At 45.3% G+C, this 25738-nt stretch overlaps 1 protein-coding gene across 3 annotated transcripts in view; it reads right to left on the bottom strand.

Moving 5' to 3' along the window:
• SASH1 (SAM and SH3 domain containing 1) overlaps positions 1-25738 on the bottom strand; it is a 259539-nt gene that overhangs the window by 77950 nt on the left and 155851 nt on the right. For all 3 annotated transcript variants that reach the window (XM_027551788.1, XM_027551789.1, XM_027551787.1), the window contains exons 3-4: positions 24190-24240; positions 24018-24067 (exon numbers count right to left, since the gene is read on the bottom strand). In XM_027551788.1, the coding sequence (XP_027407589.1) occupies positions 24018-24067; positions 24190-24240 (101 nt within the window). The remainder of the gene's footprint in view (positions 1-24017; positions 24068-24189; positions 24241-25738) is intronic.

Below are 25738 nucleotides of genomic sequence, written 5' to 3'. Positions count from 1 at the left end.
TATGTTCTATTACATAGTTATCACAAAATGAGTCGATATTTCCCTCTCTAAAACGCTGACTTATAACTTCATTATTTTTACCTACTTTCTTCAAATTACTATGCATTTCAAATATTTATCCTTGGATTTGCGTTTTTGATCTATTTTGTTACATAAGTGCTTCTCCTAAGCATCACTTGCATTTCCCTCAGAATGCCAGCAGGTGGCACTGTAGTTTCTATATTCAACTTGCTTATTGTGGCCAGCGGGGATTTTGTTTTCAAAATTTCACCAGTTCACAATCTAGATACTGGCCAAAGACAGCAAGCCAGTGCTTTCATAAGCACGAGGCTTCCCAACTCATCAGTTTGCAAAGGGGCAAAATACCATCATCTGAAGTTTAATTTGGATGCAGAGAATCGTCCCTGCAAACAGAAGCTGGCAGAGCAGCAGAGATGTAAAAAAAAAAATGCCATCTCCTTTCTCCTCGAAACTGATTGGGAAATTCATCCAGCAGAAACAAAATTCAATGAAGCCACCAAATTCCAAATTCGGATGGCAGCAGGTGGAAAGGGTCGTTTACTGATCTCCTGGTAGAAGAAATTAACACTCAGAAGTCAGTTCCAAAGAGACCTCCTTGTAAGACATCCTTCCAGCCAGACACTGCAGATCTGAACATGGCAGCCTGTTTCCACCCATCACGCTCACTCTCAACAGGGTAAAAACGATGGGGGACTTCCACAAAGATTCTGATGACCGGGAAGCAATTCGACTGTACTTTGAAAATTAAAGCACCTAATAATCATCGAATTTTGCATTTAAAGTCTCTGAACTCAGGATCTTTTCATCAATGACTGCTACTATTAGATCCCCAAACTGCTTAAACGTAAATATTTTTCCTCAAGACCCCTAACTACTCTAGTTATCCCTGAAGCCCAAATTCACTGAAGAAAATTCATAAGGAATGCATGAATTAGATTAAAAAAAAATCAACTTAAGGAACATCTCTAGAATTGAGCCAATTCTTTTCATTCGACACTCCAATCATCAGCAAATTCTTTGTTAAGTTGCTTTCTTCTTTTTTTTCACTCATTCATTTATTCAGTGTTTCTTTCATTCAATAAATATTTAGTAAGCTCTCGTTCTGCGTCTAGCATTCTCTGCGGTACTGAGATCATAGCAGTAAACAAACAATGGGTAAGATCCCTGTTCTCTGGGAGCGAGGATGGGGGAATGATCAAGAAGTGGGGAGAATTCTAGAAAGGATGGACAGAGAAGGCCTCTCTGAAGAGCTGACAGATGAGCACACACCTAGATGATAAGCTGGCATGACACTGGCTCCCTCCAGTGGGGAAGACTGAGTGGGGAAAGGAGAGAGGAGGAGGTGAGAAGTCTCCTTTGGCCATGCTCAGTTTTAGATGCTTATTGAACACCACTGCAAAGGGCGATAGTTGGATATGTGAGTCTGAGTTCAGGGGACTCACCGAGGACCACACATAAGCATTTAGAGGTCACCTGCATATTTAAAGCCAGGAGACCAACCAAACACAGTAAAGAGATGCTGAGACACAGCTCAGGAGCAATCCAATTTTTCAATTCAGTTCAGTTGCTCAGTCGTGTCTGACTCTTTGCGATCCCATGAATCGCAGCACGCCAGGCCTCCCTGTCCATCACCAACTCCCGAAGTTCACTCAGACTCACGTCCATCGAGTCAGTGATGCCATCCAGCCATCTCATCTTCTGTCGTCCCCTTCTCCTTCTGCCCCCAATCCCTCCCAGCATCAGAGTCTTTTCCAATGAATCAACTCTTCGCATGAGGTGGCCAAAGTGCTGGAGTTTCAGCTTTAGCATCATTCCTTCCAAAGAAATCCCAGGGCTGATCTCCTTCAGAATGGACTGGTGGGATCTCCTTGCAGTCCAAGGGACTCTCAAGAGTCTTCTCCAACACCACAGTTCAAAAGCATCAATTCTTCAGCGCTCAGCCTTCTTCACAGTCCAACTCTCACATCCATACATGACCACAGGAAAAAACCATAGCCTTGACTAGACGGACCTTTGTTGGCAAAGCAATGTCTCTGCTTTTCAATATGCTATCTAGGTTGGTCATAACTTTCCTTCCAAGGAGTAAGCGTCTTTTAATTTCATGGCTAAAAATCCAATTTTTAGGAGTCAGGAAAAGAAGGGGAAGTGGACAGTGAGACTTCAGGGGAGGGGTCAGTGAGGAAAAGGAAAGCCAGGAAAGTACACTTTCACCTTTTCTGGCCAGAAGAATAATACTAAAATCGACTTAACACAGCTTATACTGCTGCCTCAAATGCCATACAGGGTAAATTCTACATTGCTCTATTTTTCCACTGAATCTATCTATAGCAGAGAAGACCAGAGAGAAAGAGGAAACTAACAAAGGTCAAAATGAAATTCTTTATATTTGTTTACAGAATTCCACCTTGCCTAAGGACACACAGCTGGTCAGAGACATAACTGGGTTTTGAAGCTGTATGTCTGAGTCCAAAGCTTCATCCACTTCACTGAACATATTGCCTCTTATTTACATAAAGGAAATTCACATCACCTGATACACTGGCTTGCTTCTTGGGTAAATTCCTGGAAGACCCTCAGAAGAATTTATGAGGACAGAGCATGCTTTCAACCCCAAATGTGAACATGGCTTATGGGTTTATCAGAACGAAGTATTTCAAAAACACTTATTCAGTTGTGTTACTACCACAGGGTCCTCTTGTCTGCTTCTGGAAGAAAATGAGGCCACATCATTGAGCTCAAACCCAGTTTTCTTCTGTCCATTTATATATAAATAGCCCAAGGTACCTCCAGGCAGAGACAGCTCTATCTCACTGTTAGATACTTGGGCTGGCACACCAGAAAGGTAAAACAACGCCCATGCATAAAGGAATTCCTAAAATCGATCGCAGGTCTGTGTTTTGATGCACTGCCCAGAAACTTCATTATAACCAAACAAAAAGGAAAGAAAAACAGTTCTATCATCATTCCAAAGAAAGGACCATGTGTTATATGTTACTGGAAAACCTATACTTAAGAGACTTTAAAGGTTCCTTTATCTTGAGTCTCCGGAAATACGCTTTCCCATTAGTTTATTTCCTGCTGGATTTTGAATCAGGGCTTCTGCTGTGTCTGGGTGCTTGCCTGCTTCATTCCTTAGCCTGCCAAGACAGTCCCCAAGCCAGGAGCAATTTTCCTCAAGACCCAGAAAGAGAACTGAGGCATCTGTGCTATCGTTTGTGCACAGGAGAGGGTGAAGAAGGTAAACGGGGTGAGGGCCTTTTTAGCAGTTAATATTTACTTTTGCTTTATTCTCTCTCTCTCTCTTTTTTTTTTTTTTGGCCATGTGATGCAGCTTTCAAGATCTTAGTTTCCCTGGAATTCGAACCTGGGCCACGGCAGTGAAAGCATCGAGCAAATCCTAACCACTGTACTGCCAAGGAATTCCCTTCTTTTGCTTTATATTTGCCTTACTTAAATATAACAGACTTGGGACTTCTCTAGTGGCCAGGTGACTAAGACTCTGCATTCCCAAGGCAGAGGGCCCAGGTTCAGTCCTTGGTCAGGGAACAGGCACAGCTAAATAAATAAATGTAACAAATTACTCATATTCATATTTTGTATATTTAGTGACAAATCACTGTGCATAAAATAGGTAATTCTTTAGTTTGATATTTCGGGTATCAAAGATACTTTTTCATATAGGAGCATTTCTCCTCTATCTAACAGAAATAAAATGAAACAAAATTCAGCTCATACTATCCACTGTTGGCCATGAATATTTAAGGGTCACCGCTTTTCCTAGCCGTGGGGTGAGCACTAGGATGAGGCCTCAGACATGGAGGGTCCCCAGTGCTGGGTGCTCACTCTTGAGGTTGGGCACAAATGCAGGGAGCAAGTACCTCCTTAAATTCCGTACCCTCTGTAATCTCTTGCTTTTCCCTCAGTGGGGCCCTTCCCAGCCAATCACTGCTGTATTTCATACACATGATGGAAATTAGCTTGCAAACCCACAGGATGGGATGGAAGGTAACTCTCCAGCCAACCAGCTGGCATCCTGTTAGAACTCCCTGAAGACTCAGGATCAGTGACAACGCCAGTGACATGTCATCCTGCTGAACACTCTCCATACGGGCTTCTCTTTCATGTCACAGTCTATTCCTGGCCTGTACTTTCTGGCTTTTTTGCTGAAAGGTCACCTTCCTAAGTGATCAAGGCAGGAGTATGAAGAACCAAGTCCAAGGCCATGGCCGACACTGCACAGGCTCGGAGCTCACAGGCTCAGAAGTCAGGGACGCCCGTGATAGCGCTGCCACAAACCTAGGCCGAGTATTCCTTCTTCCCACAAAGTAAAGCAGCGTAATGCAAAACTGTACCTACTTTAGTGGGTTGTTAGGGGAATGACAGGCGATAATGCAAGTAAAGGGCTTTTCTCAGTACATATGACCACCCCCTGGAGCCACCCCAATCACATGGATTCACTTGGTCTTTGCGAACTATGACCCATCCTCATCCCACCAAGCCCAGCCACTGCTCAGCCCCTACTCTAGACTCCAGCAGTTTCTGAATCACCAAAGTTCCTCTTTTTTCATTTTTCTTACACTGGTGCTGTTGTTCAGCGGCTCAGTCATGTCCACCTCTTTGCGACATCGTGAACTGCAGCACACCAGGCCTCCCTGTCCTTCACTATCTTACATTAACTTCCCTTTCTTACATAATAACTTCCCTCAAATAATTTGAATGGATGCAATGATTCCTCTTCCGCTTTCAATCTCATTTTATACAAGCAATTCATGTTTTTCCTAGAATTAAAAGAAAAAACCATCTAACACAACACTGTAACTCAACTATACTCCAATAAAGTTTTTTTTTTAATAATATTTCTTCATTTGGCTGTGCCGGGTCTTAGTTGCAGCATGCGGGATCTTTGATGGTCACTGGGGCATGTGGGATCTAGTTCCCTGACCAGGGGTCAAACCTGGGCCCCCTGCTTTGGGAGCATAGTCTTAGCCACTGGAGCACCAGAGAAGTCCCTCCAATAAAGTTTTTAAATTTTTTTTCATATTTTCCCCCTGAAAATTTTAAAAACCCACACAACTTATTGTGAACAATAAATTGTGAACAACACAATTTATCCTTTTTTTCAGCATAATGTAATTAACATTTGCTTACATTCTACTGTATTCCTTAGGCAATAAGAACTGTACAAAGTTAGTTCACTGTGTTCAGCACAGCACATAGGAAAACAATTCTATGTTTATTTTGAGTAGATTTCAGTATGGATGCATACCAAATCATGGGAAACACTTTGGACCCATCAATCATGTAATATTAACTCCTTAAAAGAAATGGCAGGGTTTCCAGGTTTATTAAGTGTGGATATTGTCTCAAAGCAAGAATATCACCCAATCTTTAATTTCAATTTGAAAAGGGTCTCTTACCAAATAAATCAAATTCCTACTCTTGGAAAGTGCTAGAAGAATATTTTGAAAAGTTTGAAATTTTCAGCTATAGGTTTGGGCTCTTTCAACTTTTCCTTCTTGATGTTATCTTTGGTTTTTAAACTGCCACCAGAATCACTTTAGGTGAGCTTTTCCTTCCACACAAGATATCGCAGAGGAGCATCTTACTCAGAAAAATTTCAAGAGGAAGACACAGCTAATCCAGGTGCGGAAATTGACATCTAATGACAATCATTTCTATTATCCCTCAATCCACTGCTAATTTTATTAGGTATGTGGAAGTTCTAGGTATTTAAACATGGTCTTTCCTGCTGCAAAGCAAGTGATTTTTGTTTTAAACATTAACTGCCCTCACATAGTTAAAATGAACATAATGGCTTCTCTTCCACTTCTCAACTGCACTTTACAAAAGCAATCCATGTTTTTCTTAGAATGAAAAAAAAAAAATACACTAATGATCAAACAAGATGTCAACATGGAGATGAATTGGGCAGTTCGCTGGTCTCTAGTTGTGAATGACATTATCTCTAATGTCTCCCCTGAGACCACAACCCAGGAAGCCACCCAGCACAATGGCTCACAAGGCAGGTTCTGGAGTCCGACCGCCTTGGACAGCTCTGCTGCTGCTAAGTCGCTTCAGTCGTGTCCAACTCTGTGCGACCGCATAGATGGCAGCCCAACAGGCCCCCGCCAGTCCCTGGGATTCTCCAGGCAAGAACACTGGAGTGGGTTGCCATTTCTTTCTCCAATGCATGAAAGTGAAAAGTGAAAGTGAAGTCGCTCAGTTGTGTCCGACTCTCCATGACCCCATGGACTGCAGCCCACCAGGCTCCTCTGTCCATGGGATTTTCCAGGCAAGAGTACTGGAGTGGGGTGCCATTGCCTTCTTGGACAGCTCTAGCATTCACTAACTAGCAACCCTGGACCAGCCACTTAGTCCCACTAAATCCAAGTTTCAAAGCATGCAAAACAGACACACTAATATTACGGAACATACGGGCTTTCTAGAGGTTTCAGTGAACTGTGGCTTGCCCAGTATTGAGAACACGCTTGCACGTGATAAGCAGCACTACCAAGAAGCCAGTGACCACGGGACTGTGCCCCGTTAAATTACGCGGCTACCCACACTCCCTGGGAGCACGTGGAGGCCGGGTGTCGGCACTGCCCTAGAAGACATAACTGGAATTTTACATCCTGGTGTTTCTGGGAAAGCTAGTGTTTTCACAGTGAAAACAAATGACTCAGTTTTCACATGTCTTTTGCCCTTTGCCCTCCCCCTTGTTCCTACCTGAAACATGGGCAGAATGCCCAAGCAGCTGTCATTTTACTGTAAGGAAGAAAGTCACATACTAAGGATAGAGGAGTAGAGAAAATAATTCTTCAGAATACCTACCTCCAGATTACTTGCCATATGGGGGAAAAGTGTATACACACACACACACACACACACACACACACACACACACACATAAAAATATACCCCTGTTGGCCTCAACACTGCAGACTTGGTTGTTAAGAAGTAAAAATGAAAAACTTCTAAAAACATTGACGTGGGTTTACCAAGCACATTCATATACATTTCATTGGATTTCTGGCTCATATAGACCCTGAAAAGAACTAGCCCCACTATATAGATGGAGAGACTGAGGCCTGGCGCACTCATGGAAGTGACTTGTCCAATTGTATTAATAAGTCACAGAGCTGGGGCTTAACCTCAGCTCTTCTGACATCAAATCCAATGTCCTTTCCACTAGAAACCAGATGCATAATACTGTGAGCCCAAAGCTAAAACGGTGTGCATTTTCTCTCATTACTGGCACTCAAGATGCAATTTAAGTTAGTGGCTTGGCCACAAGAGTGTCTGCAGTCCCAGGTCAAGCTCTGATTCTTGGTGTTTCTTCAACAGGCATACACATTAAGGTGTTCAAAAGGAAAAGGGGGGCTTCCCTCATGGTCCAGAGGATAAGACTCCGCACTCCTAATGGACAGGGCCCAGGTTTGATCCCTGGTCAGGGAACTAAGATCTCATATACCACAATAAGCCTGTGCACTGCAGCAAAGACCCAACATAGCCAAAACAAATAACAAATAATCTTAAAAATAAATAAAAAGATAAATTTTTAAAAAGATCTTGGATTTCGTCTTCACTCTCATTTTGGTATAACCAGTAAAAACGAATGCCTTCCTTTTATGGCCTCAATGTGACATATTTTATATTTTATTTAAGTCTTTCAGAATTAATTTATTTAAGTCTTTCAGTATACCTTCAGAATTACTAAATTATTGTCAAAACCAAAATAAAACAGGATTGTAGCACATTATTTTCACCACAAAAGCTAATTTTTTTAATAAAATAAGGAAAAGAACTATACATAGCTTTGTTTACATTTTTAATGGCTGCTATTTATTCTGTAAATTGGACACAATTATTCCTTCCTTTTGGTTATTTCCCCCTTTAAAATTTACTGCATATGTGTAATAAGTATGTGGTCCAAGAAAGGCTTTTCTGCAAGGAAATGTGGTTGAGATTCGAGGCTGGCTGGATTAACAGGCATGCATCTGCCTGCTCCTGAGGAAGGACATTTGGTTATCACTATGCATGACGCAGGCCCTCACTCAGGAGCAGGTGTGGAAATGGATTGCCACTCTGCCTGGTACGGGGTGCACACGGGGCAATTCATCCCAGCAGAGGCTGGCACGGTAAGGAAAACCGGCCTTTGATATTCTTATCAAATTGGCATGGACCAGTGGGGAAAGCCAGGCTGCATAGAGCTGGCCCCTACCAGCCAGGGCCTCAGGATGGGGAGAGGGAGTATGGGAGGAAAGGAAGTGGAAAGAGGCTCCTTTGAATGATCTCCTCGGTCTGTTTCCATGGCGATGGCTCCGGAAGCGGTCAGAACTTTCTCAGTGCAAACAAATAGCAGCTTCCATTCACCCTCACTCAAACCACGCTGGCCACATTTGCCGCTGGGACGTCAGGATCTGGGGAGGGACGTGGGGGCCGGGGCTGTCAGCCTTTCTTCTGTTGGCTGCTCTGAGGCGTGTCAGTGAAGCTGCCTCTGAAGGCTAAAGCTGGAGGAGCTGCGGGCATGCAGGGCCCTTTCTGGCCTCCTGATCATGTGGCTGGAGACACAGGGACCAGCCACCCCCCAGACAGGGCTGTGGGCGCTGCCCGCCTGCCCTACTTCTCCTGGCGGGCAGCACAAAGGACCGGGTCCTCTCCACAGTGGCTGCCACCATAGCCTTTTTGATGTTGTTTTCACTTTTAATTCCTTCAGGTGTGTGTGTGTGTGTGTGTGTGTGTGAGCCACTCAACCATGTCCGACTCTGTAATCCCCTGGATCGTAGCTCGCCAGGCTCCTCTGTCCATGGGATTCTCCAGGCAAGAATACTGGAGTGGGTTGCCATTCCCTTCTCCAGGGGATCTTCCCCACCCAGAGATCAAGCCCGGGTCTCCCGCATTACAGGCAGATTCTTTACCATCTGAGCCACCAGAAAAGCAAAGCTGATGAGAAACTTTGGCTTGTTATAAATACTATGAAAATGGGAACTCTTATAAGCTCTCCTGTCTTTCCAGATCTCACTTGTGTTAACTGAGGCATAACTGACATATAACCTTATATTGGTTTCAGATACACAACACAGTGATATGATATCTGTATATATGAGTCAGGAAGATCCATTCCCTTGGAAAAGGGAATGGCCACCCACTCCAGTACTCATGCCTGGAGAATTCCATGGACAGAGGAGCCTGGCAGGCTATATACAGTCCATGGGGTCACAAAGGGTCGGTGCACATTGTGAAGTCATCACCACAATACGTCTAGTTAACATTTGTCACCATTCAGGTCTCATGTGTAAATCTCATCTCTTGGTCACATCCTTGTACCTTCCACATGCGCAGCCCCTAGGCAGCTGCTGACGTTTCCCCCGTACTTTGTCATTCCGCTGGCTGGTCTGACTCTGCCCTAGGATTGCTTCACATCCTTCCTCCTTTTGAATCACAGCTTTATCTGAAGTGACACACAAGGGCCTGCCAGTGATGCACAAGCTCCAGGCAGCGCCGCCAGAGACCCCACGACCGCAGCCGACCCCCACCAGCACCCTCTGGGCAGACCCCGAATCCGCTGGTGACCGAGACGTGAAGCAGAGGCACGGAGCTTCCACCGAACTGACAAGAAGCCGGTTTGGACAGAGATTCATAAACCCAAGCTGGCTGCCTGAGAACCCCTGGAAACTTGTGACAGCCTCCACAGTTCCGCATTTGGGGAATCCCATTCACTGGAGCTGGGCAAGGCCTGAGGGTCTGTCTTCAGCAAACTCCCCAGCTAGCTCTAACGTGGGGATGTGCTTGGATTCCCCCAGGCTAACCCAGGAGAGGATGGAATCTCCTCCTTCCATCCTCCAAAATGCAGAAAGCCGTAATCCCAGTGAGATTTTCAGAAAAGAATACGGAATACACTAAGATAAAACAAGCGGCCAGTAGGCTTCAAGGGGTACCCTTCTGCGAGGTTTTGTTTGGAGAAAGCTTTTAGACAAGGTTGAGGGCACGGTCCAGCCAGACTCAGGGAGCTGCGGTGAACTTGTAGTCTGTCAGCTGAGCTCAGCTGGATCACATTTCCTCAAAATCCCTTCACCGCACGGTTCTGGGTCAGTGCGATGCTTCACGTGAGATGCAGAAAGCAGAAGCAGAAGCACAGGCGGTTTTCTCTTTGGGCCGCAGGGTCAGTGCAGGGCAGGAGGCCCTGAGCTGGGGCTGATGCATGTGGCAGAGTGTCCCCTGGGTCACTGGGTAGCAGATGGGCCGCAGGGCTCGCATTCCTGCCCAGGGTCTCTGGTCCTGGGCTGTGGCTTGTCTCCCTCCCAAGGAAGGATGCCAGCAGCTCCTCCTGCAGGTTCCTGACGCTGGAGGATGGCTGCGCGGTGGTGAGGATGACTGGGTTTCAGCCCATCCTCGGAGGTGGCCATCTGTCCTCTGTCTCCAGTCGTGCTGACTTCAGGCCACATCACTGGACACAGAGGGACAGACAGCCTTACCGTGCTGTGGAACCAGCCCCCGCAGACACAGTAAGTCCAAAATGCTAGAACAACGTGATCACAATGTCTGCTTCTCTCCCTGACTGATGGTGGAATTTATGAGGCTCTCAGCCCCACCCCGCCCTGCAGGGGCGGCCCGTCCCTCCTCCAGGCCCTATGCACTGTACCCACAGGGTATTACCTCACTGCGTCGTGTCTCCTTCAGGTTGTCAGAGGACAGCAACCTTCCCTAGCCTGTTCTTCTTCCCAGGGCCAAGCGTATGTGTCCAGACAGCAGAAACGTAAAAAGCGTTTATTCAATTAAAGGTCATTTGCCGCCTAGCCCATCGCTGGCCCTCCCCACATGCGTCCGCCGTTACGAGGTCCCCGTGGTGGAGTCTATGATAAAAGGCCTGACGCTGGAATTCCACTTCTGCCTCACTCAAAGTTCATCATCATGACCATGCCATGTCATCTAGTCTTTCTTGGTTTCCTTAACTGCCAGCTACCAATTACATTACAGTTCTGTTAAGAGGATTTACACACAAGTCGCAGGCTTGCTTCCTCCCCTACTCCTGCCAGGATGCGGGCTAAGTCACTTCAGTTGTGTGCAACTCTTTGCCACCCTATAGACTGTGGTCTGTCAGGCTCCTCTGCCCATGGGGATTCTTCAGGCAAGGATACTGGAGTGGGTTGCCATTCCCTCCTCCAGGGGATCTTCCCAACCCAGGGATCGTACCCACGTCTCTTATGCCTCCTGCATTGGCAGGTGGGTTCTTTAGCCACCTGCCAGAATAGGAATGCTATTCATTTACTGGTAGCCCCCTCCTCCCCCACCCTCCTCCCTGTCCTGGTCACCTTTCCTTCAGGACAGACAATAACCAGCGTCCACCTCCACACAGAAAATACTTCCTGGCAGTCGCTGGATGCAGCCCAGGCAAGTGGCCTGAAGCTGGGCACGGTCAGCCGGAGGGTCGCTCACCAGACGGAGTTCAGGGCCATAGAGTTTTCGGAGGGGAACAGCTGAGGAGGAGAATTCTGACACAGCTGCTTTTGCTCTGAGCCCCTGTGTTCTGGAATGCTGAGCCCCTCAAATATGCTGCGCGATGGAGCACACATGTGTGCGACACAGAGCCACCCGCACAAACACATATTTCAGCACGTTGCGAGCACACAGGCTCTGTGAAAGCGGTGGCTGTCTCCCAGCCTCTCCCCTGCCGTCCCATCTCTGGGGCACTGAAAGGACAGGACAGCTCAGGCAGGAAGGGCACAGGGTAGGTGGCTGTGGCCACCACGAGCTGCGTGTCCAACACCGTCTAATGAGATGGACAGTGGGAACCACAGGCACAGTGTGCAGAGCGCCGCCCTAACGCAGAGGGGGGTGTGTGTGGCTGGTGGTGGGGGCGGGGGGAGACACAGCATGTACCTGGGGCGGGCATGGCACTGGGTTATTTCGCACAACCACTCTCAGAAAGAGCTTTTATCCTGCACTTTTTATCAATTTGGAACCTGAGGCTTGGGGAATTTAACTCCCAGAACTAGCAGAGCTTAAATTCATACCCTGTCCAATACCAAAGCTGACATTAGCAACAGCAGAGTCCACGCAACGTTGGTGGGTACAGAGCAGGCTTTGCATTTGGTCAGAAAGGGAGAAATGGCCCAGGCTAGAAGGAACCCGGAGACTCGGACTCAAACTCACCACCATGTCCCTGGGAGCTGAAGCTGGAGGGCTGACCGTCACAGACGGACTGGGGCCCAGGCCCTGGACAGTGCCCTTGCTCTTAGGCCCACAGCCTTGGCAGATAGCTGCATGCTTGCGAGCAAAGTTGCTTCAGTCGTGTCCGACTCTGCAACTCCATGGACTGTAGCCTGCCAGGCTCCTCTGTCCATGGGATTCTCCAGGCAAGAATACTGGAGTGGGTTGCCATGCCCTCCCCCAGGGGATCTTCCCAACCCAGGGATCGAACCAATGTCCCATGGCTCCGGCACTGTAGGTGGATTCTTTACCCCTGAGCCACCAAGGAAGCCTGGCAGCTGGCTACTAGTCAACTAATTAGAGCAAAAGAATATGGACTACATATGCCTATGCCTGGCTCTGGGTGCAGCCTATTTATTGGGTTGACCAAAAAGTGTGTTCGGGCTTTTCCACTATATCTCATGGAAAACCAGAAGGAACTTTTTGGCCAACCCAGTGTTTTCTGAACCCTAAGCTTTCCGTCTGCCAATCTTCCCTGTCTGGTGAGCTCCAACGACCAGACACTAGGAGCCCGAGTCACCCCGGGTGCTGTTCTCACAGGCCACAAGTGCCTGCCACCCTTTCCTGGGGGGACAGCGGGGACACGGTGAGACGCACCCCCCTGAACTGGGCAGAACCGACTGGTGAGCTATCCTGAAGGATGGGCCTCCACAGGTTTTCTCACTCCTCACACATGCACATTCCCCACGGGAAAAAACTGGTATTCCCCTCCCCATTCCACAGCCTTGCCACAAACAGGATGTGGAAACAGGATGCATTAGTCTCAGCTCCAGGGATCACGGCTTGACCTGGATTTCTTAACAAACTCATCAGCAATTCTCACAGCCTCTGTTCCCTCTGAAGGAGGATTTAACAATCACCCTGCAGGCGGGTTTCTAGCACTCCCATTTACCAGGGAAAAACAGAGCTCACCACACAAGGGACCACAGCCCTGTCCTCAGGGGAATTCCACAGACAGATGATGCGTGAGCCCCCTCCTCAAGCCCAGTCCCTGGGAACCAGCTAATTGAGCAAGAGGGAGGAGGTTCCACTGAGAAAAGAAACTTTCTGACATTTCTTACACATTTCAAGGAGGCTGGACACAAAGTTGTCGAGAACTGGATTCACAGTATTTTTCCTATAAGCCTAGCAAACACATTTTCTTTCCAACGTCTGCTTTCCTTCTGTTGATACGAAATATCCCAAATAGGCAATTCTATACAGACGTAAAGTAGATTAGAGGACTGGGGGTCATCAGAAGACAGAGCAGTGACTGCTGAAGGACATGGGGTTTCTTTCTGAGAAACTGAAATGTTCTACATTAACAAGGTGATGGTGACACATACCTGTGTATATAGTAAACACCTGTGGCCTGTAAACTTTAAAAAGGTGACCAGTATGGTCTGTGCACGGCATTTCAACTAAGCTGATTAAAAAAAGAAAACAGATGACCCCACAAAAACCTGTAATACAAATGTTCAAAGCGGCATCATGCATAATAACTGAAAAGTCAAAACAACCCTAAATGTCCATCAGTTGATGAATGGATAAGCAGAATGTGCACATACAGACAACAAAAAGGAATGAATGTAGGAAAGCTTCGAAAACATTATGCTCAGTGAAATAAGCCAGTCACTTAAACTGTGTATGACCCTGTTTCCATGAAATGTCAGTAACAGGCAAATCTATAGAGACAGAAAGCTGATTAGTGGCTGTTCAGGGGAGAGAAAGATGGGAGAATTCAGTGGAGACAGCTGAGAGACACAGGATTTCTTTTTGAATTGACAAAATTCTCCAAAATTGATTGCAGTGATGGCTGCAAAACTCTATACACCCTAAAACCCACTGAACTTTACACTTTTTAACAGGTGAGTTGTGTGGTATGTGAACTATATTTCAAAGCTGTTACTAAGAATAAAATAAACACACTTTACCAACCAAATTGCAGGTTTAAAAAGTTTTAAGGATTTTTAAAATTAGTATAATATTTTGTTTATTTCTCCATATCATGCCTTTATTGGAGATGGTATGTGATCTGTTATTTCTATTTAACAGAGGAGGGAAAATCTGAGATGACTTGAACAAGACTGCAAAATGGAATTGAGTGGGGAGGGAAGGGACAGCTTTTACAAAGAGATCTGGGGACTTGTGGAAACTACTGTTCTCTCTGCCACATGTTTTTTAAAATGCTTTTAACAGGTGTCTTCTTATGGCTAATATTCACAAACAAAAAGCACTTACTTCATATTACACTGCTAACATTTTAGGGAGATGCTGGAATATGCTAGCTAACAGATGAGACTAAAGTAGGTCTTCTGTAATCAAAGTCCTGGAAATAATCCACTTTTAGTTTTATTTCAAAGTACTGGGGGTGAATGAATTTGATGCACTTATTTAATGAGCGCCTGTTCTATGTAAAGCACTGTTCTGGATGTTACAGAAACTCCAAAGAGAGGAAGAGAGTGAGTTCATGGCCTCAAGGAGTCCATGATCATGCTAGGCTGGGTGGGAGCAGAAAAGTCCACAAGTGGTTAGGGGTTTTCCTGATGGCTCAGCGGTAAAGAATCGGTCTGCAATGCAAGAGAGGCAAGAGAAGCAGGTTCAGTCCCTGGGTTGGGAAGATCCCCTGGAGGAGGACATGGCAACCCACTCCAGTATTCTTGCCTAGGAAATCCCAAGGACAGAGGAGCCTGGTGGGCTACAGTTCATAGGGTTCCAAAGAATCGGACATGACTGAGCAACTGAGCATGAACAAGGGGCTGGAGCCAGGGGTGAGGCCATGAACTTGGGTCAGACAGAACAGACACTGATAACAGACAAGACTGTTGGGCACTTATTAGATTCTTAATAGCTTACTAAAGCTTCCCTGGTAGCTCAGCTAGTAAAGAATCCACCTGCGATGCAGGAGACCACAGTTCGATTCCTGGGTTGGGAAGATCTGCTGGAGAAGAGATAGGCTACCCACCCCAGTATTCTTGGGCAAAGAATCTGCCTGCAATGCAGGAGACCTGGGTTTGATCCCTAGGTTGGGAAGATCCCCTGGAGAAGGGAAAGGCTATCCGCTCCAGTATTCTGGCCTGGAGAATTCCAGGGACTGTACAGTCCATGGGGTTGCAAATAGTCAGACACGAATGAGTGACTTTCACTTTCTATAGCATACTGAAGGAAGTACTTTACTGATTATCCTCACTTTATAGTCATGAAATCTGTAGATAAAAAGATTAATTAACTAGCTAAGAGTTGCAGAGCTAGAAGAAAGAGCCTGGATTTCAACCCAGAGAATTGGTAACCCCAAGGCTATAATGGTACTTCGACTGGATTGGGATTTTTGTTTCTTGCTCTGGGACCCTTGACAAAGTAATTCCCCTCAAAAGTAGCACATACCTCAGTGAAAGATTCATGAAAAATTAAATGATCAAAGTACAATAAAAGCAACTAGCACCAGTGTCCAATACGCAGAAATAACCGAAGGTTATTACAGTGCTATTAACAACAATGATGATGATGCTACATGTGACAGTATATGAAGAGACAGCAAATGTTTCTGGATTCCAAGTGGTAGAACGAATACAGCCAGCAAGGGGACTGAGAAAGCATTCAGGGAGAAGCGATCCTTAAAACAGGACTTAAAAGAAGGAAATGCTTTCCAGTCTGGAACACCAGACAACTCAGGAGGTATTGGAAAGAAGCTCCAAGGCCTGGAGCTGGGCCGTGTGGCTGGGAGACGGGAAGATGAAGCAATAAAGATGGGCTGGGTCTCTATTAGGGGGTGTTGATCACCAAGGTGAAAACCTGAAGAGATTCTAATTTATAAGTGTCCCTGCGGGATCTCAGCAAACTCTCGGTGTGCTGGGACCTAATTATATTTCAGGGAGTAATTTCCTGAATTACTCTTTTCCAGTTCACCAGAAGAGTGTTAAGGTCCCCCTTGGAGTAGTGAAGATGAAAAAGAGGGAGATGGGTCAAGATACAGAAGTAGCAAGCAACAAGATTTGGCAGAGGTCTTAGAATCATGAATGAAATGCAGAAATAATAATGTAAAGCTCTGTAAAGTCCAGAAAGTAGTCCCTGGGAAAAAGGGGGACCATACGGTCAGAGAACAAGTACTCACAGAGAGAAGGAAGAAGGATAAAGGAGGAGCGGTTCTACCATAAGAATGTGCAGCTTGGGGTGACTGGAATGGCAATGAGCAGACAACCGGCAAGAGGCTGAAACAGGCACGTCACCAGCTTGGGGGAAGGGTCAGAGGGCATGGTATAGATCCCACACAGGTGCCCAGAGACCATAGTTCAAAGCCACGGGTTGGTATAAGTATCTTGGGAGAGCTTGCAGGCTGGATAAAAGCTCCAGCAGGATAGCCAGAGTAAGGGGTGGGAGGAACACAGGGAGCTGCCAAAGAGTGGGCATAAAGTGAGGGGGACAAACTGGAAACCACAGTGTCACAGACACACACACACTAAGGCTGGAGAGGGCAATGTGACCAAGAGAAAATGTGAGCCAAATGCAACAAGCATCTAAGGGCGGGGTGGGGGCATTGGACCTTGGGAAGAACATCTCAGCAGGGATGGAAGAGAGGAATTCAGCTTTGGAGGAACAGTTCAGCACTAAGTGGGGGAGAGAAATGGAATTATGGGAGGATGACGAGATTCTCACAGGGTGGAAAGGAAGTAAGCATTTTTACGAGTGTGTGCTTACTCTCCCACTCACGCATTTATCTCAAGTCTTTTATGTAAAAGATCCTGGGCTCGGTGTGGGAGGTGACTACATACACACACACACACACACACACACACACACGGGAGGTGACTACACACACACACACACACACACACACAAACACACACACACACACACACAGAGGCGAGCCCATAACTGCTATCCACTGCTCCCACAGCAGGAGTGCTCAGGGGTGACGGAGCCCAGCAGCAGGATGCTCTATCTCCACTCTGCAGATTAGGGAGGACCTCCAGAAGAGGCAGGACCAGAACTGAGTCGTTAAGGGTGAATGAAGCTTGCACACATAAGGGGGGCTGGGGAGGATGCTGAGGGTGACAGACAGGACACACCATCAGGAGGAGCAGGGTGAGGCTCAGCATCCATGGGAGAATGTGGCCCATCTGGGAGACTGTAGGAACTTAACCGGCCTGAAGAGTAGATCAAGGGAAGAGATGGCCAGGCAGGCAGAGGGTGGGTTAGGAGGGGTGCAGAGGGAGAGGCTGCAAGACCAGGAAAGCAGGCAATCAGGTGAGTAGGCAGGAGGTGAGACAGAACAAGGGGGACCAAGGGTGTCTTCCCTGGAGTCAAGAGGCAAAAGGAGGGAAAGACAGAGATTTTTAAGCGGGTGGGGGCTGCTGGAAAGAAGGCTGACACCTTCAAGAGTTACCAGCTTGCCAGATGAAACAGATAAAATAATTTGGAGAGTGACGCAAAGTTTAAATGGAACAAATGGTCGCATAGAACATTGATAAACTCTATTCTGTGCATTTTATCTGCCCACAGAACACTGCTCCCACGGTATTTATCTTCCTCTTCCATCACACTGCTATATGTTTTTAGACTTTTCACCATAAAATAGTTGAAGTGTAGTCACAGGTAATGAAAGAAAGGGAAACTAAATCAGCGAATTTTCAACTCTAGTGAAAGACTTAGGAGAAAAGAACTTATAAATATTGGCGAAGGTGAAGTGTTGAGATTTATTTTGGCCCTTGCTGTCTCTATAGATAAATTTAAGGGACCCAGTATATATAAAAATAAAATTTGCTCCTACTTCCGAGGGAACATCTGAAGTGGAAGTTTTAACTGCTGTTATTTACAGAATGCTAATGAACTCATTTACTTCTCACCTCTCCATTTGCATAAGCAATACAACAACAAGTACTTTAGACTTAGATCTTCAAGGTTAGCAGCATGAATTTTTAAGTGGGATTCAATCTGGGCTCTGCCACCTGTTAGTTGTGTAAACAAGGGCAACTTATCAACCCCTCTGTGCCTCAGTTTCTGCATTTGTCAATGGGAAAAACAACACCAAGAACAGTGGACTGTGCTCACAGCTGATGCTCAGAGAACAGCTGCTGTGGGAAGAAATGAGCGGGATAAAGTGGAGGGTGTTGGACCAGGTCTCTAGAAAAGCTTTGTAAATGATGTGCCTTTCTTTCACTTTTTTACCTTTGTGAGAAGTCAGGGGAGTTTGTAATTTCCTCGGTCCTGTCCTGCCACAGCAAAAATTTGAAGCGACGGACAGACCAGTGTTACAGCTTGGTGTTACAGCTCAGTTTAATTTGGCAAGCAAAGGAAAATACAACCTCGAGGCATGAGGGCGGGCTGACCCAAAAGACACCAACAGAAGCCCGTGGCTCAATTTTGGCTCTTCTTTTTATATGTTTTTTCTTCTCCCCTTGAGCCTGTCCTATGTAAATTGGGCTAGTCAGGAGGGCTGCTTGCTTCACCTGAGGTTCTCATTCTGGTCCTCAGACCTTCCTTTGTTCTATTTTCGCAGGCTTTTTCCTTTCTTTGTCTTTTAGCCACCGCTATTTTGGACTCCGTTTTCCCATTCTAAGCACCTAACACCTTTTACCTTCTTCCCTTTACCCTGCTTCTCCTTCCCTCCTGGAAGATGCAGCAGCACTTTAAAACTGGAGGAAGGAAGGAAAGGAGCAAGGAGGAAGGGACGAGAGAGGGCGGGAGAGAGGGAGGAAAAGGCAAGGAGGTGGCAGGAAGGACAGTCTGAGTTCCTGAAGGCTTGCTTGAGCTGCAGTGCCAGTCCTGGACCTGCCCATGAGCATGAATGTATCCAGTGAAACTTCCCTTAGTTAACAATACTACTTGTCAGGTTTTCTGTTATTTCCAACTAAACTCTGTTGGCACAACCTAAAAGTTGCAAGTTAAGTTCAATTTGAAGATCTTACTGAAGAGTATAGCTCAGGGGACAGCTGCTCAGAGAGCTCTCAGAGGACTGATCCTAGGAGACCAGGGAGGAGCCAGGATAAACAGGGATTTTTCTTTCCCTGCAGACAGGGAAAACATCAAAAGACTTGAACATCAAAAGATTACTACTAATCACACACACACATAAAAATCCATATATTTTAAGTTAATTGTTTTGGTGACTTTCAACAAATTGTGGAAAATTCTTAAAGAGATAGGAATACCAGACCACCTGACCTGCCTCCTGAGAAATCTGCATGCAGGTCAAGAAGCAACAATTAGAACTGGACATGGAACAACAGACTGGTTCCAAATTGGGAAAGGAGTATGTCAAGGCTGTATATTGTTACGCTGCTTATTTAATTTATATGCAGAGTACATCGTGAGAAATGCTGGGCTGGATGAAGCATAAGCTGGAATTAAGATTGCCGGGAGAAATATCAATAACCTCTGATATGCAGGTGACACCACCCTTATGGCAGAAAGTGAAGAAGAACTAAAGAACTTCTTGATGAAAGTGAAAGAGGAGAGTGAAAAAGTTGGCTTAAAACCTAACATTCAGAAAATGAAGATCATGGCCTCTGGTCCCATCACTTCATGGCAAATAGATGGGGAAACAATGGAAACAATGAGAGACTTTATTTTGGGGGGCTCCAAAATCACTGCAGATGGTGACTGCAGCCATGAAATTAAAAAACATTTGCTCCTTGGAAGAAAAGTTATGACCAACCTAAATAGCATATTAAAAAGCAGAGACATTACTTTGCTGACAAAGGTCCATCTAGTCAAAGCCATGGTTTTTCCAGTAGTCATGTATGGATGTGAGAGTTGGACTATAAAGAAAGCCGAGCGCCGAAGAATTGATGCTTTTGAAGTATGGTGTTGGAGAAGACTCTTGAGAGTCCCTTGGACTGCAAGGAGACCAAACCAGTCCATCCTAAATGAAATCAGTCGTGAATATTCATTGGAAGGACTGATGCTAAGGCTGAAACTCCAACACTTTGGCCACCTGATGCGAAGATATAACTCAATGGAAAAGACCTGAGGCTGGGAAAGATTGAAGGCAGGAGGAGAAGGGGACGACAGAGGATGAGATAGTTGGATGGCATCACCAAGACGATGGACATGAGTTTGAGCAAGCTCCAAGAGTTGGTGATGTACAGGGAGGCCTGGGATGCTGCAGTCCCTGGGGTCGCAGAGTTGGACACGACTGAGTGACTGAACTAAATGAACTGATGTATTCGAAGATGCAAGAATCTGTGCTATTTGAAATTATTCCTTAGGTATGCATCTTAACAGGGCCAGGATCCAAAGCACAGAATGCCTCCTTTTTTTACCCATACAGAAGTCCCTGGGGTTGGGGCTGGGGGCTCTGCAGTGGCTGATGACTCCACCTTTACAGAACTGTTGTGGAGGGAAACATTCCTTGCCTGCACCCATTCCATATAGTTATAAAAGATATTTTCCAACAAAAATTCTTTGTCTCAGTTATTCTTGAGAATAACTGGTGAGTAACAAGAAACTTTAATAAGCATTCACCTTTTCAACCAGTCAACACAAAGCCGAGATTGGTGTAATAAAGTGGATAGTCTCATCAATAGGCCATGTAAATAGATATAAACAGAAGAGCTCTGTCGGCCTTTTTTAGAATATTTTCAGTGAAAGCATATGGAGGGCCTACAGACTGGGGCGTGAGGGAGGGTGGGTGGCAGCTGGCAGGTCCATTTTCCATCCCCCCACCTCTCTCTCTCCATCCATGCATCCATCCACCCTTTCACCAGGCAGGTCCTGCATATCTCAGATGGTAAAGAATCTGCCTGCAATGCAGGAGACCCAGCTTCAGTCCCTGGGTTGGGAAGATACCCTGGAGAAAAGAATGGCTACCCATTCCAGTATTCTTGCCTGGAGAATTCCATGGACAGAGGATCCTGGGGGGCTACAGTCCATGGGATCGGACAGGACCGAGGGACTAACACTACATATCTAAAGACCAGAGTCCAAGGAACCTGACTTGTCAGGGTGCTCAGGGTCTGTCCTGCCAGGTATATCAGAATTCTTACTGCTGGTCTGCCCAAATAACCCACCTCCTGGGTCTTTTCTGGCCAGAGCTATAGTACTGTAACTTGAAGACTTTAAATGCGGTTGAATGCAAAATACCACTGAGAGAGGTGATGATCTGCATTATAAGTAACGCCTGATACCTTGCTTAAAACAAGTTTTCACTGGAGGAGAAGGAAGGGCAGGGGTGCTGAGGCTCCTGAGACAACTGTGTGGGGAGGAGACAGTGGCTCTGGAAGGCAGGCGCCCGCAGGGCCCACATCTCAGCTCCCGCATTTCCTGCTGTCACCTATGCCTCCGCTCCTAAGGTTGTGCTGCTGTTGATCTGTCCACTTGTATTTACTGAGTTCTCTTGCCTTTTGAATAAAAAAGTAGAAGAAACCTTCTGCCAATTAAACGGCACTGCTGACTCAGAAGGGTATTATGGCTGGCAGATACTCTGTACTTACTAACCAGACACAACCAACTGGTTTGCCAGGCCATCCTCCAGGGCCTGCAAAGTTACCAGCAAGCATCTTCATTTGCAGAATAGCAGGATTTTGCATTGCAGAGTATTTGCAAGCAGACAGGAGTGTATAGAAGAGAGAGCCAAAGCATACAAATTGGTGAGTCAAAGTAGAGCTCACATGGGAGCTCATCACAAAATTCTTGAAACTTTTCTGTAAATTAAAATTCTTTTCAAAAGTTTTTTTTTTAATTAAAGAAGTATTATAGTTTTCAAAAACCATTAAAAGGCAAATGGAGGAAAAGATGTACAGAAACCTTCAAATTATTTAGAAACAACTAAATTTAAGGAAACCATTTACTAGAACATGGGCTTCCCAGGTGGTTCAGTGGTAAAGAACCTGCCTGCCAACGCAGGAGATGCAGGTCCAATCCCTGGGTCAGGAAGATCCTCTGGAGGAGGAAATGGTAACCCACTCCAGTATTCTTGCCTGGGAAATCCCATGGACAGAAGAGCCTGGAGGGCTACAGTCCATGGGGTTGCAAAAGAGTCAGACACGACTGGGCGACTAAACAACAACAAGAATAATTTACTAGAACAGAAGCAAAATGCACGTATGACAGATGGGGAGGCTAGGGGTTGTCAACAGCTGTGTGTGTGTGTGTGTGTGTGTGTGTGTGAGAGAGAGAGAGAGAGAGAGAGAGAGAGAAATTTGGTAACCTCAGGAGGCTGTTAGTGTATCTCTGGACCACAAGACTCATGCCACATTTTACCAAGTGGAGCACATAAACACGGAAAGAATGACTACCCACAATTGAGGGGAAGGAGAAACACCAGCCTAACTAAGACGCGTTTAACTTTGGTGAGTCACTTCCTCTGAGGAGGAAAGTGACTTGTCCCCTGGTAGATTCAGAGACTGAGAGATCACCTGAGTTCTCAGGCTGAATCACGCCACAGAGGTAGCAAACCAGGTCGGAGGAGCCTACAGCCTCTTGTGCAGAGCTGCTGCTCACCTTCAGTTCAACATCACCGCACCTCCAATTTCAAAACTGAGGTCAACTCAAAACTCTTGGCTACTTCAGCCTCCACACTACTAAGTCCCCAGGAGAATACATGCAACTAAGACAAAGGAAATTCACGCTTATGGCACATTTATCTTTCAACCTCGAGGGGGCAACGGCCTGGGATTTCTTCTGCTCATCACCCCCAACATTCCCCAGGCATGAAACTGAATCCGCTCAGTGTGACTGAAGCTTTGGCATAGCAGCCTCCACTCCTGGAAGCCGCGTCAGTGCCAGCAGCACACACACGTGGACGGATTAGGCAGAGCTGTGCTGTAAAGCACACACACGCTTGCCTAATGTGTGCTTTTCATTCCAGAAATACTTTTGACGCCTAAACCACTTCTATGCCTCCCTTGGCCTCAAACAGTCTAAGTGGCTCTGTGCCAGAGGAAGTGTCTGTTTAAAGATGGGGACTTTCACAAAATTTCTTTACCTCAGAAGATCATAAATAGAACCTTTTAGCGTAATTATGATGGAATAAAGTAGAAAAGGGAAAGAAAAAAAATTGCTTTTTTCTTTTTTTCTAAAGTGACGTAAAAGAAATACTGGAAATATAAACTATAAGATAGAATTATCTTCCATGAGAGTCAAGATTACAGGGTTCAAGTTAGGACAAGTAAGCCAAAAGTATTACCTTTAACGGGAAAGGTTAGTGACAAGTGTTTATTCTTGTTTTAAGGTGGCTCAGTGGTAAAGAATCTGCCTGCAATGCAGGAGACCCAGGTTTGATCCCTGGGTCGGGAAGATCCCCTGAAGCAGGGCATGGCCACCCACTCCAGTATTCTTGCTTGAAGAATTCCATGAACTGAGGAGCCTGGCAGGCTATAGCCCATGGGGTCGCAAAGAGTCAGACACAACTGAGCAACTAACACACACATAAACACACTTCAAAGCAAGGTGCAGAGAGGTACTGTAATCATTGTTTTATTCTGGAATGTATTATACTTTTGTACTTTGCTTCTTTATGACTTCCATCCTGTATCAAAAACCAGTGTAAAAGAAGAAAACCATTTTGGTTGACTTAGCTGTCTCTTCCTTTTCTCCACGCTCACTTTCAGATATTTCAGGTTGACTTACAGCAAGGAGTGTGAAATCAATAACACTTTGCAGAATCCTTGGGCATCACCAATTGAATTACAGAATACACTCATCCACCTACATACACGTACACACACACACACACACACGCAGGAAAATAACTTCAAGTTCCACAGTACATACACAGTATGTGTACAATCACCTATCCCATTTCCGTCAGAAAGGACCTAAAAGACACCTTAGAAATTCCGCTCCAGGACAGAAGGAGGAAAACTTACTTTCTTTCCACTTCTGGTGTTGATACAGCGCTACAGAAGCCAAGCGACTCCTAGGAGAGAAGATTCATAGGGTCAGTGCAGGCAGAACAGCAGGCTTCATCTCATTTTTACATAATACCACTTTTTTAAAAAGACAGAAGCAAAAATAGATGATTAAAGTCACTGTGCTTACTTCGATCTGAGACCGCAGCTGAAGTGACGTGGGGCTGGCTTCGGGTTTCTCCTAAAACAGAACAGATGCTGGTTTAATGAGACTTCCAAACGTGGCACACACCAGAAAAGACAAATAATGTGTAAGAAGAGACAGGGGAGAGTTGGGAAATGCTAGGTTACAGTGGGAGGAGATAAACAGATTTTCTGAAAAAAAACTGTTTTTTAAATGAGAGCCCTAGCCTTTTAAAAGTGAACTGTTTTCCAAATCACATCGCTTGACACTGGTGACAATTTTATTGCAGAAGAGAAAAGCACAATCTAACTGAAGAGGACGGAGAGTTAGTGGTAAAATGATTTTCCGGATGAGACCAGGCCGTCACAAAGACGCAGAATTTACTACGATCCATTTATGTCATGAAGTCATAAAGAAGAGGCAGGGGATTCAAGGAAATTAGAGATAAAATAGCAGAGGATAATACTCTCATTTCACAGTTTTAAAAAACTGTACCCCTTCGAAAGAAAAAAAAAAGATAACCAGTTACCTGTGATTAAAAAATATATTGAAATAAACAGGATAATGACATTATTAGAAGTGTCATGGCAGACTATAGAGAAATGAGTTATACAAGTAAACAGAGCATCACACTGGTATTTTTTCATAACTAGAGAAAAACTTTAAATAGGTGCTAAAGCAAAGGTCCACACCAAAGTGTGGTCCAAGACCAGGGTGGTCCCCGGCTGATCAGTAAGTCATAAGCAGGAAAATGGGCAGTTTTAGAGGAAGGAGTAATATCACCAACATTATATAAGCTTGAAATATGAAATTGTGAAAGTTTTCCGATAATCCTATTGTGTTCTTAGAGATCACTATCTTCTTCGGGACTACATGGGCACTATTTGAAGACTATTTTCTTAGTTAACATTAGTCAGTTAACACTCAGGAAATGGGCAAAGTTCATCTCAAATTACAAATTCTCACTTGCATCTAATTGCTTTTTTTTCAGTTTGCCTATTTCATCTTTAGCACAATTATAAATCTAGACCAATATTTTAAAATGCAGCAATGGAACGTAACTCCAAACAAAAGTATGAATGTACACAAGGTAAAAGGAATCCGGTACAAATATAGAAAATAAAATGAGAGTGTTGGAGTGGTTACATCTGAGAATGGGGTGATGTGGATAAGCAGACCACAGGAGAAAACTGTTTTAATGGACTGGCAACCCTCTTGACTCCAGTTCCAGGACCTCATTTGTTCTGAAAAAATATCAGAGTGGTGTGAAGTCCCACTGAACTTCTCTCTGGTTAACATTCTCCTGGTTTGTATTACCACTTTTGTTTATAATGATCAAATATATATTCCATCATAAAATAAATGGAAATGTTTGAGTTACATTCCAAGTCTGATTGGTATGATGTCAGACTCAAGTGCAATCAACAAAAGGGATATGTATTTTGGAGGTTCTTGGTGCTCAGAAACCAATCTGGTGCCCTGATACCCAACCTTTTAGGATCAGTGCCTAGCGAAATTTACAAACTTCAACTGTAGGAAAAGCAAAGGTAGAGTG

This window comes from Bos indicus x Bos taurus, chromosome 9 (genome assembly GCF_003369695.1).
Source record: "Bos indicus x Bos taurus breed Angus x Brahman F1 hybrid chromosome 9, Bos_hybrid_MaternalHap_v2.0, whole genome shotgun sequence".
NCBI classification, from domain to species: Eukaryota; Metazoa; Chordata; class Mammalia; order Artiodactyla; family Bovidae; genus Bos; species Bos indicus x Bos taurus.
This window is presented reverse-complemented; position numbering and strand designations above follow the sequence as displayed.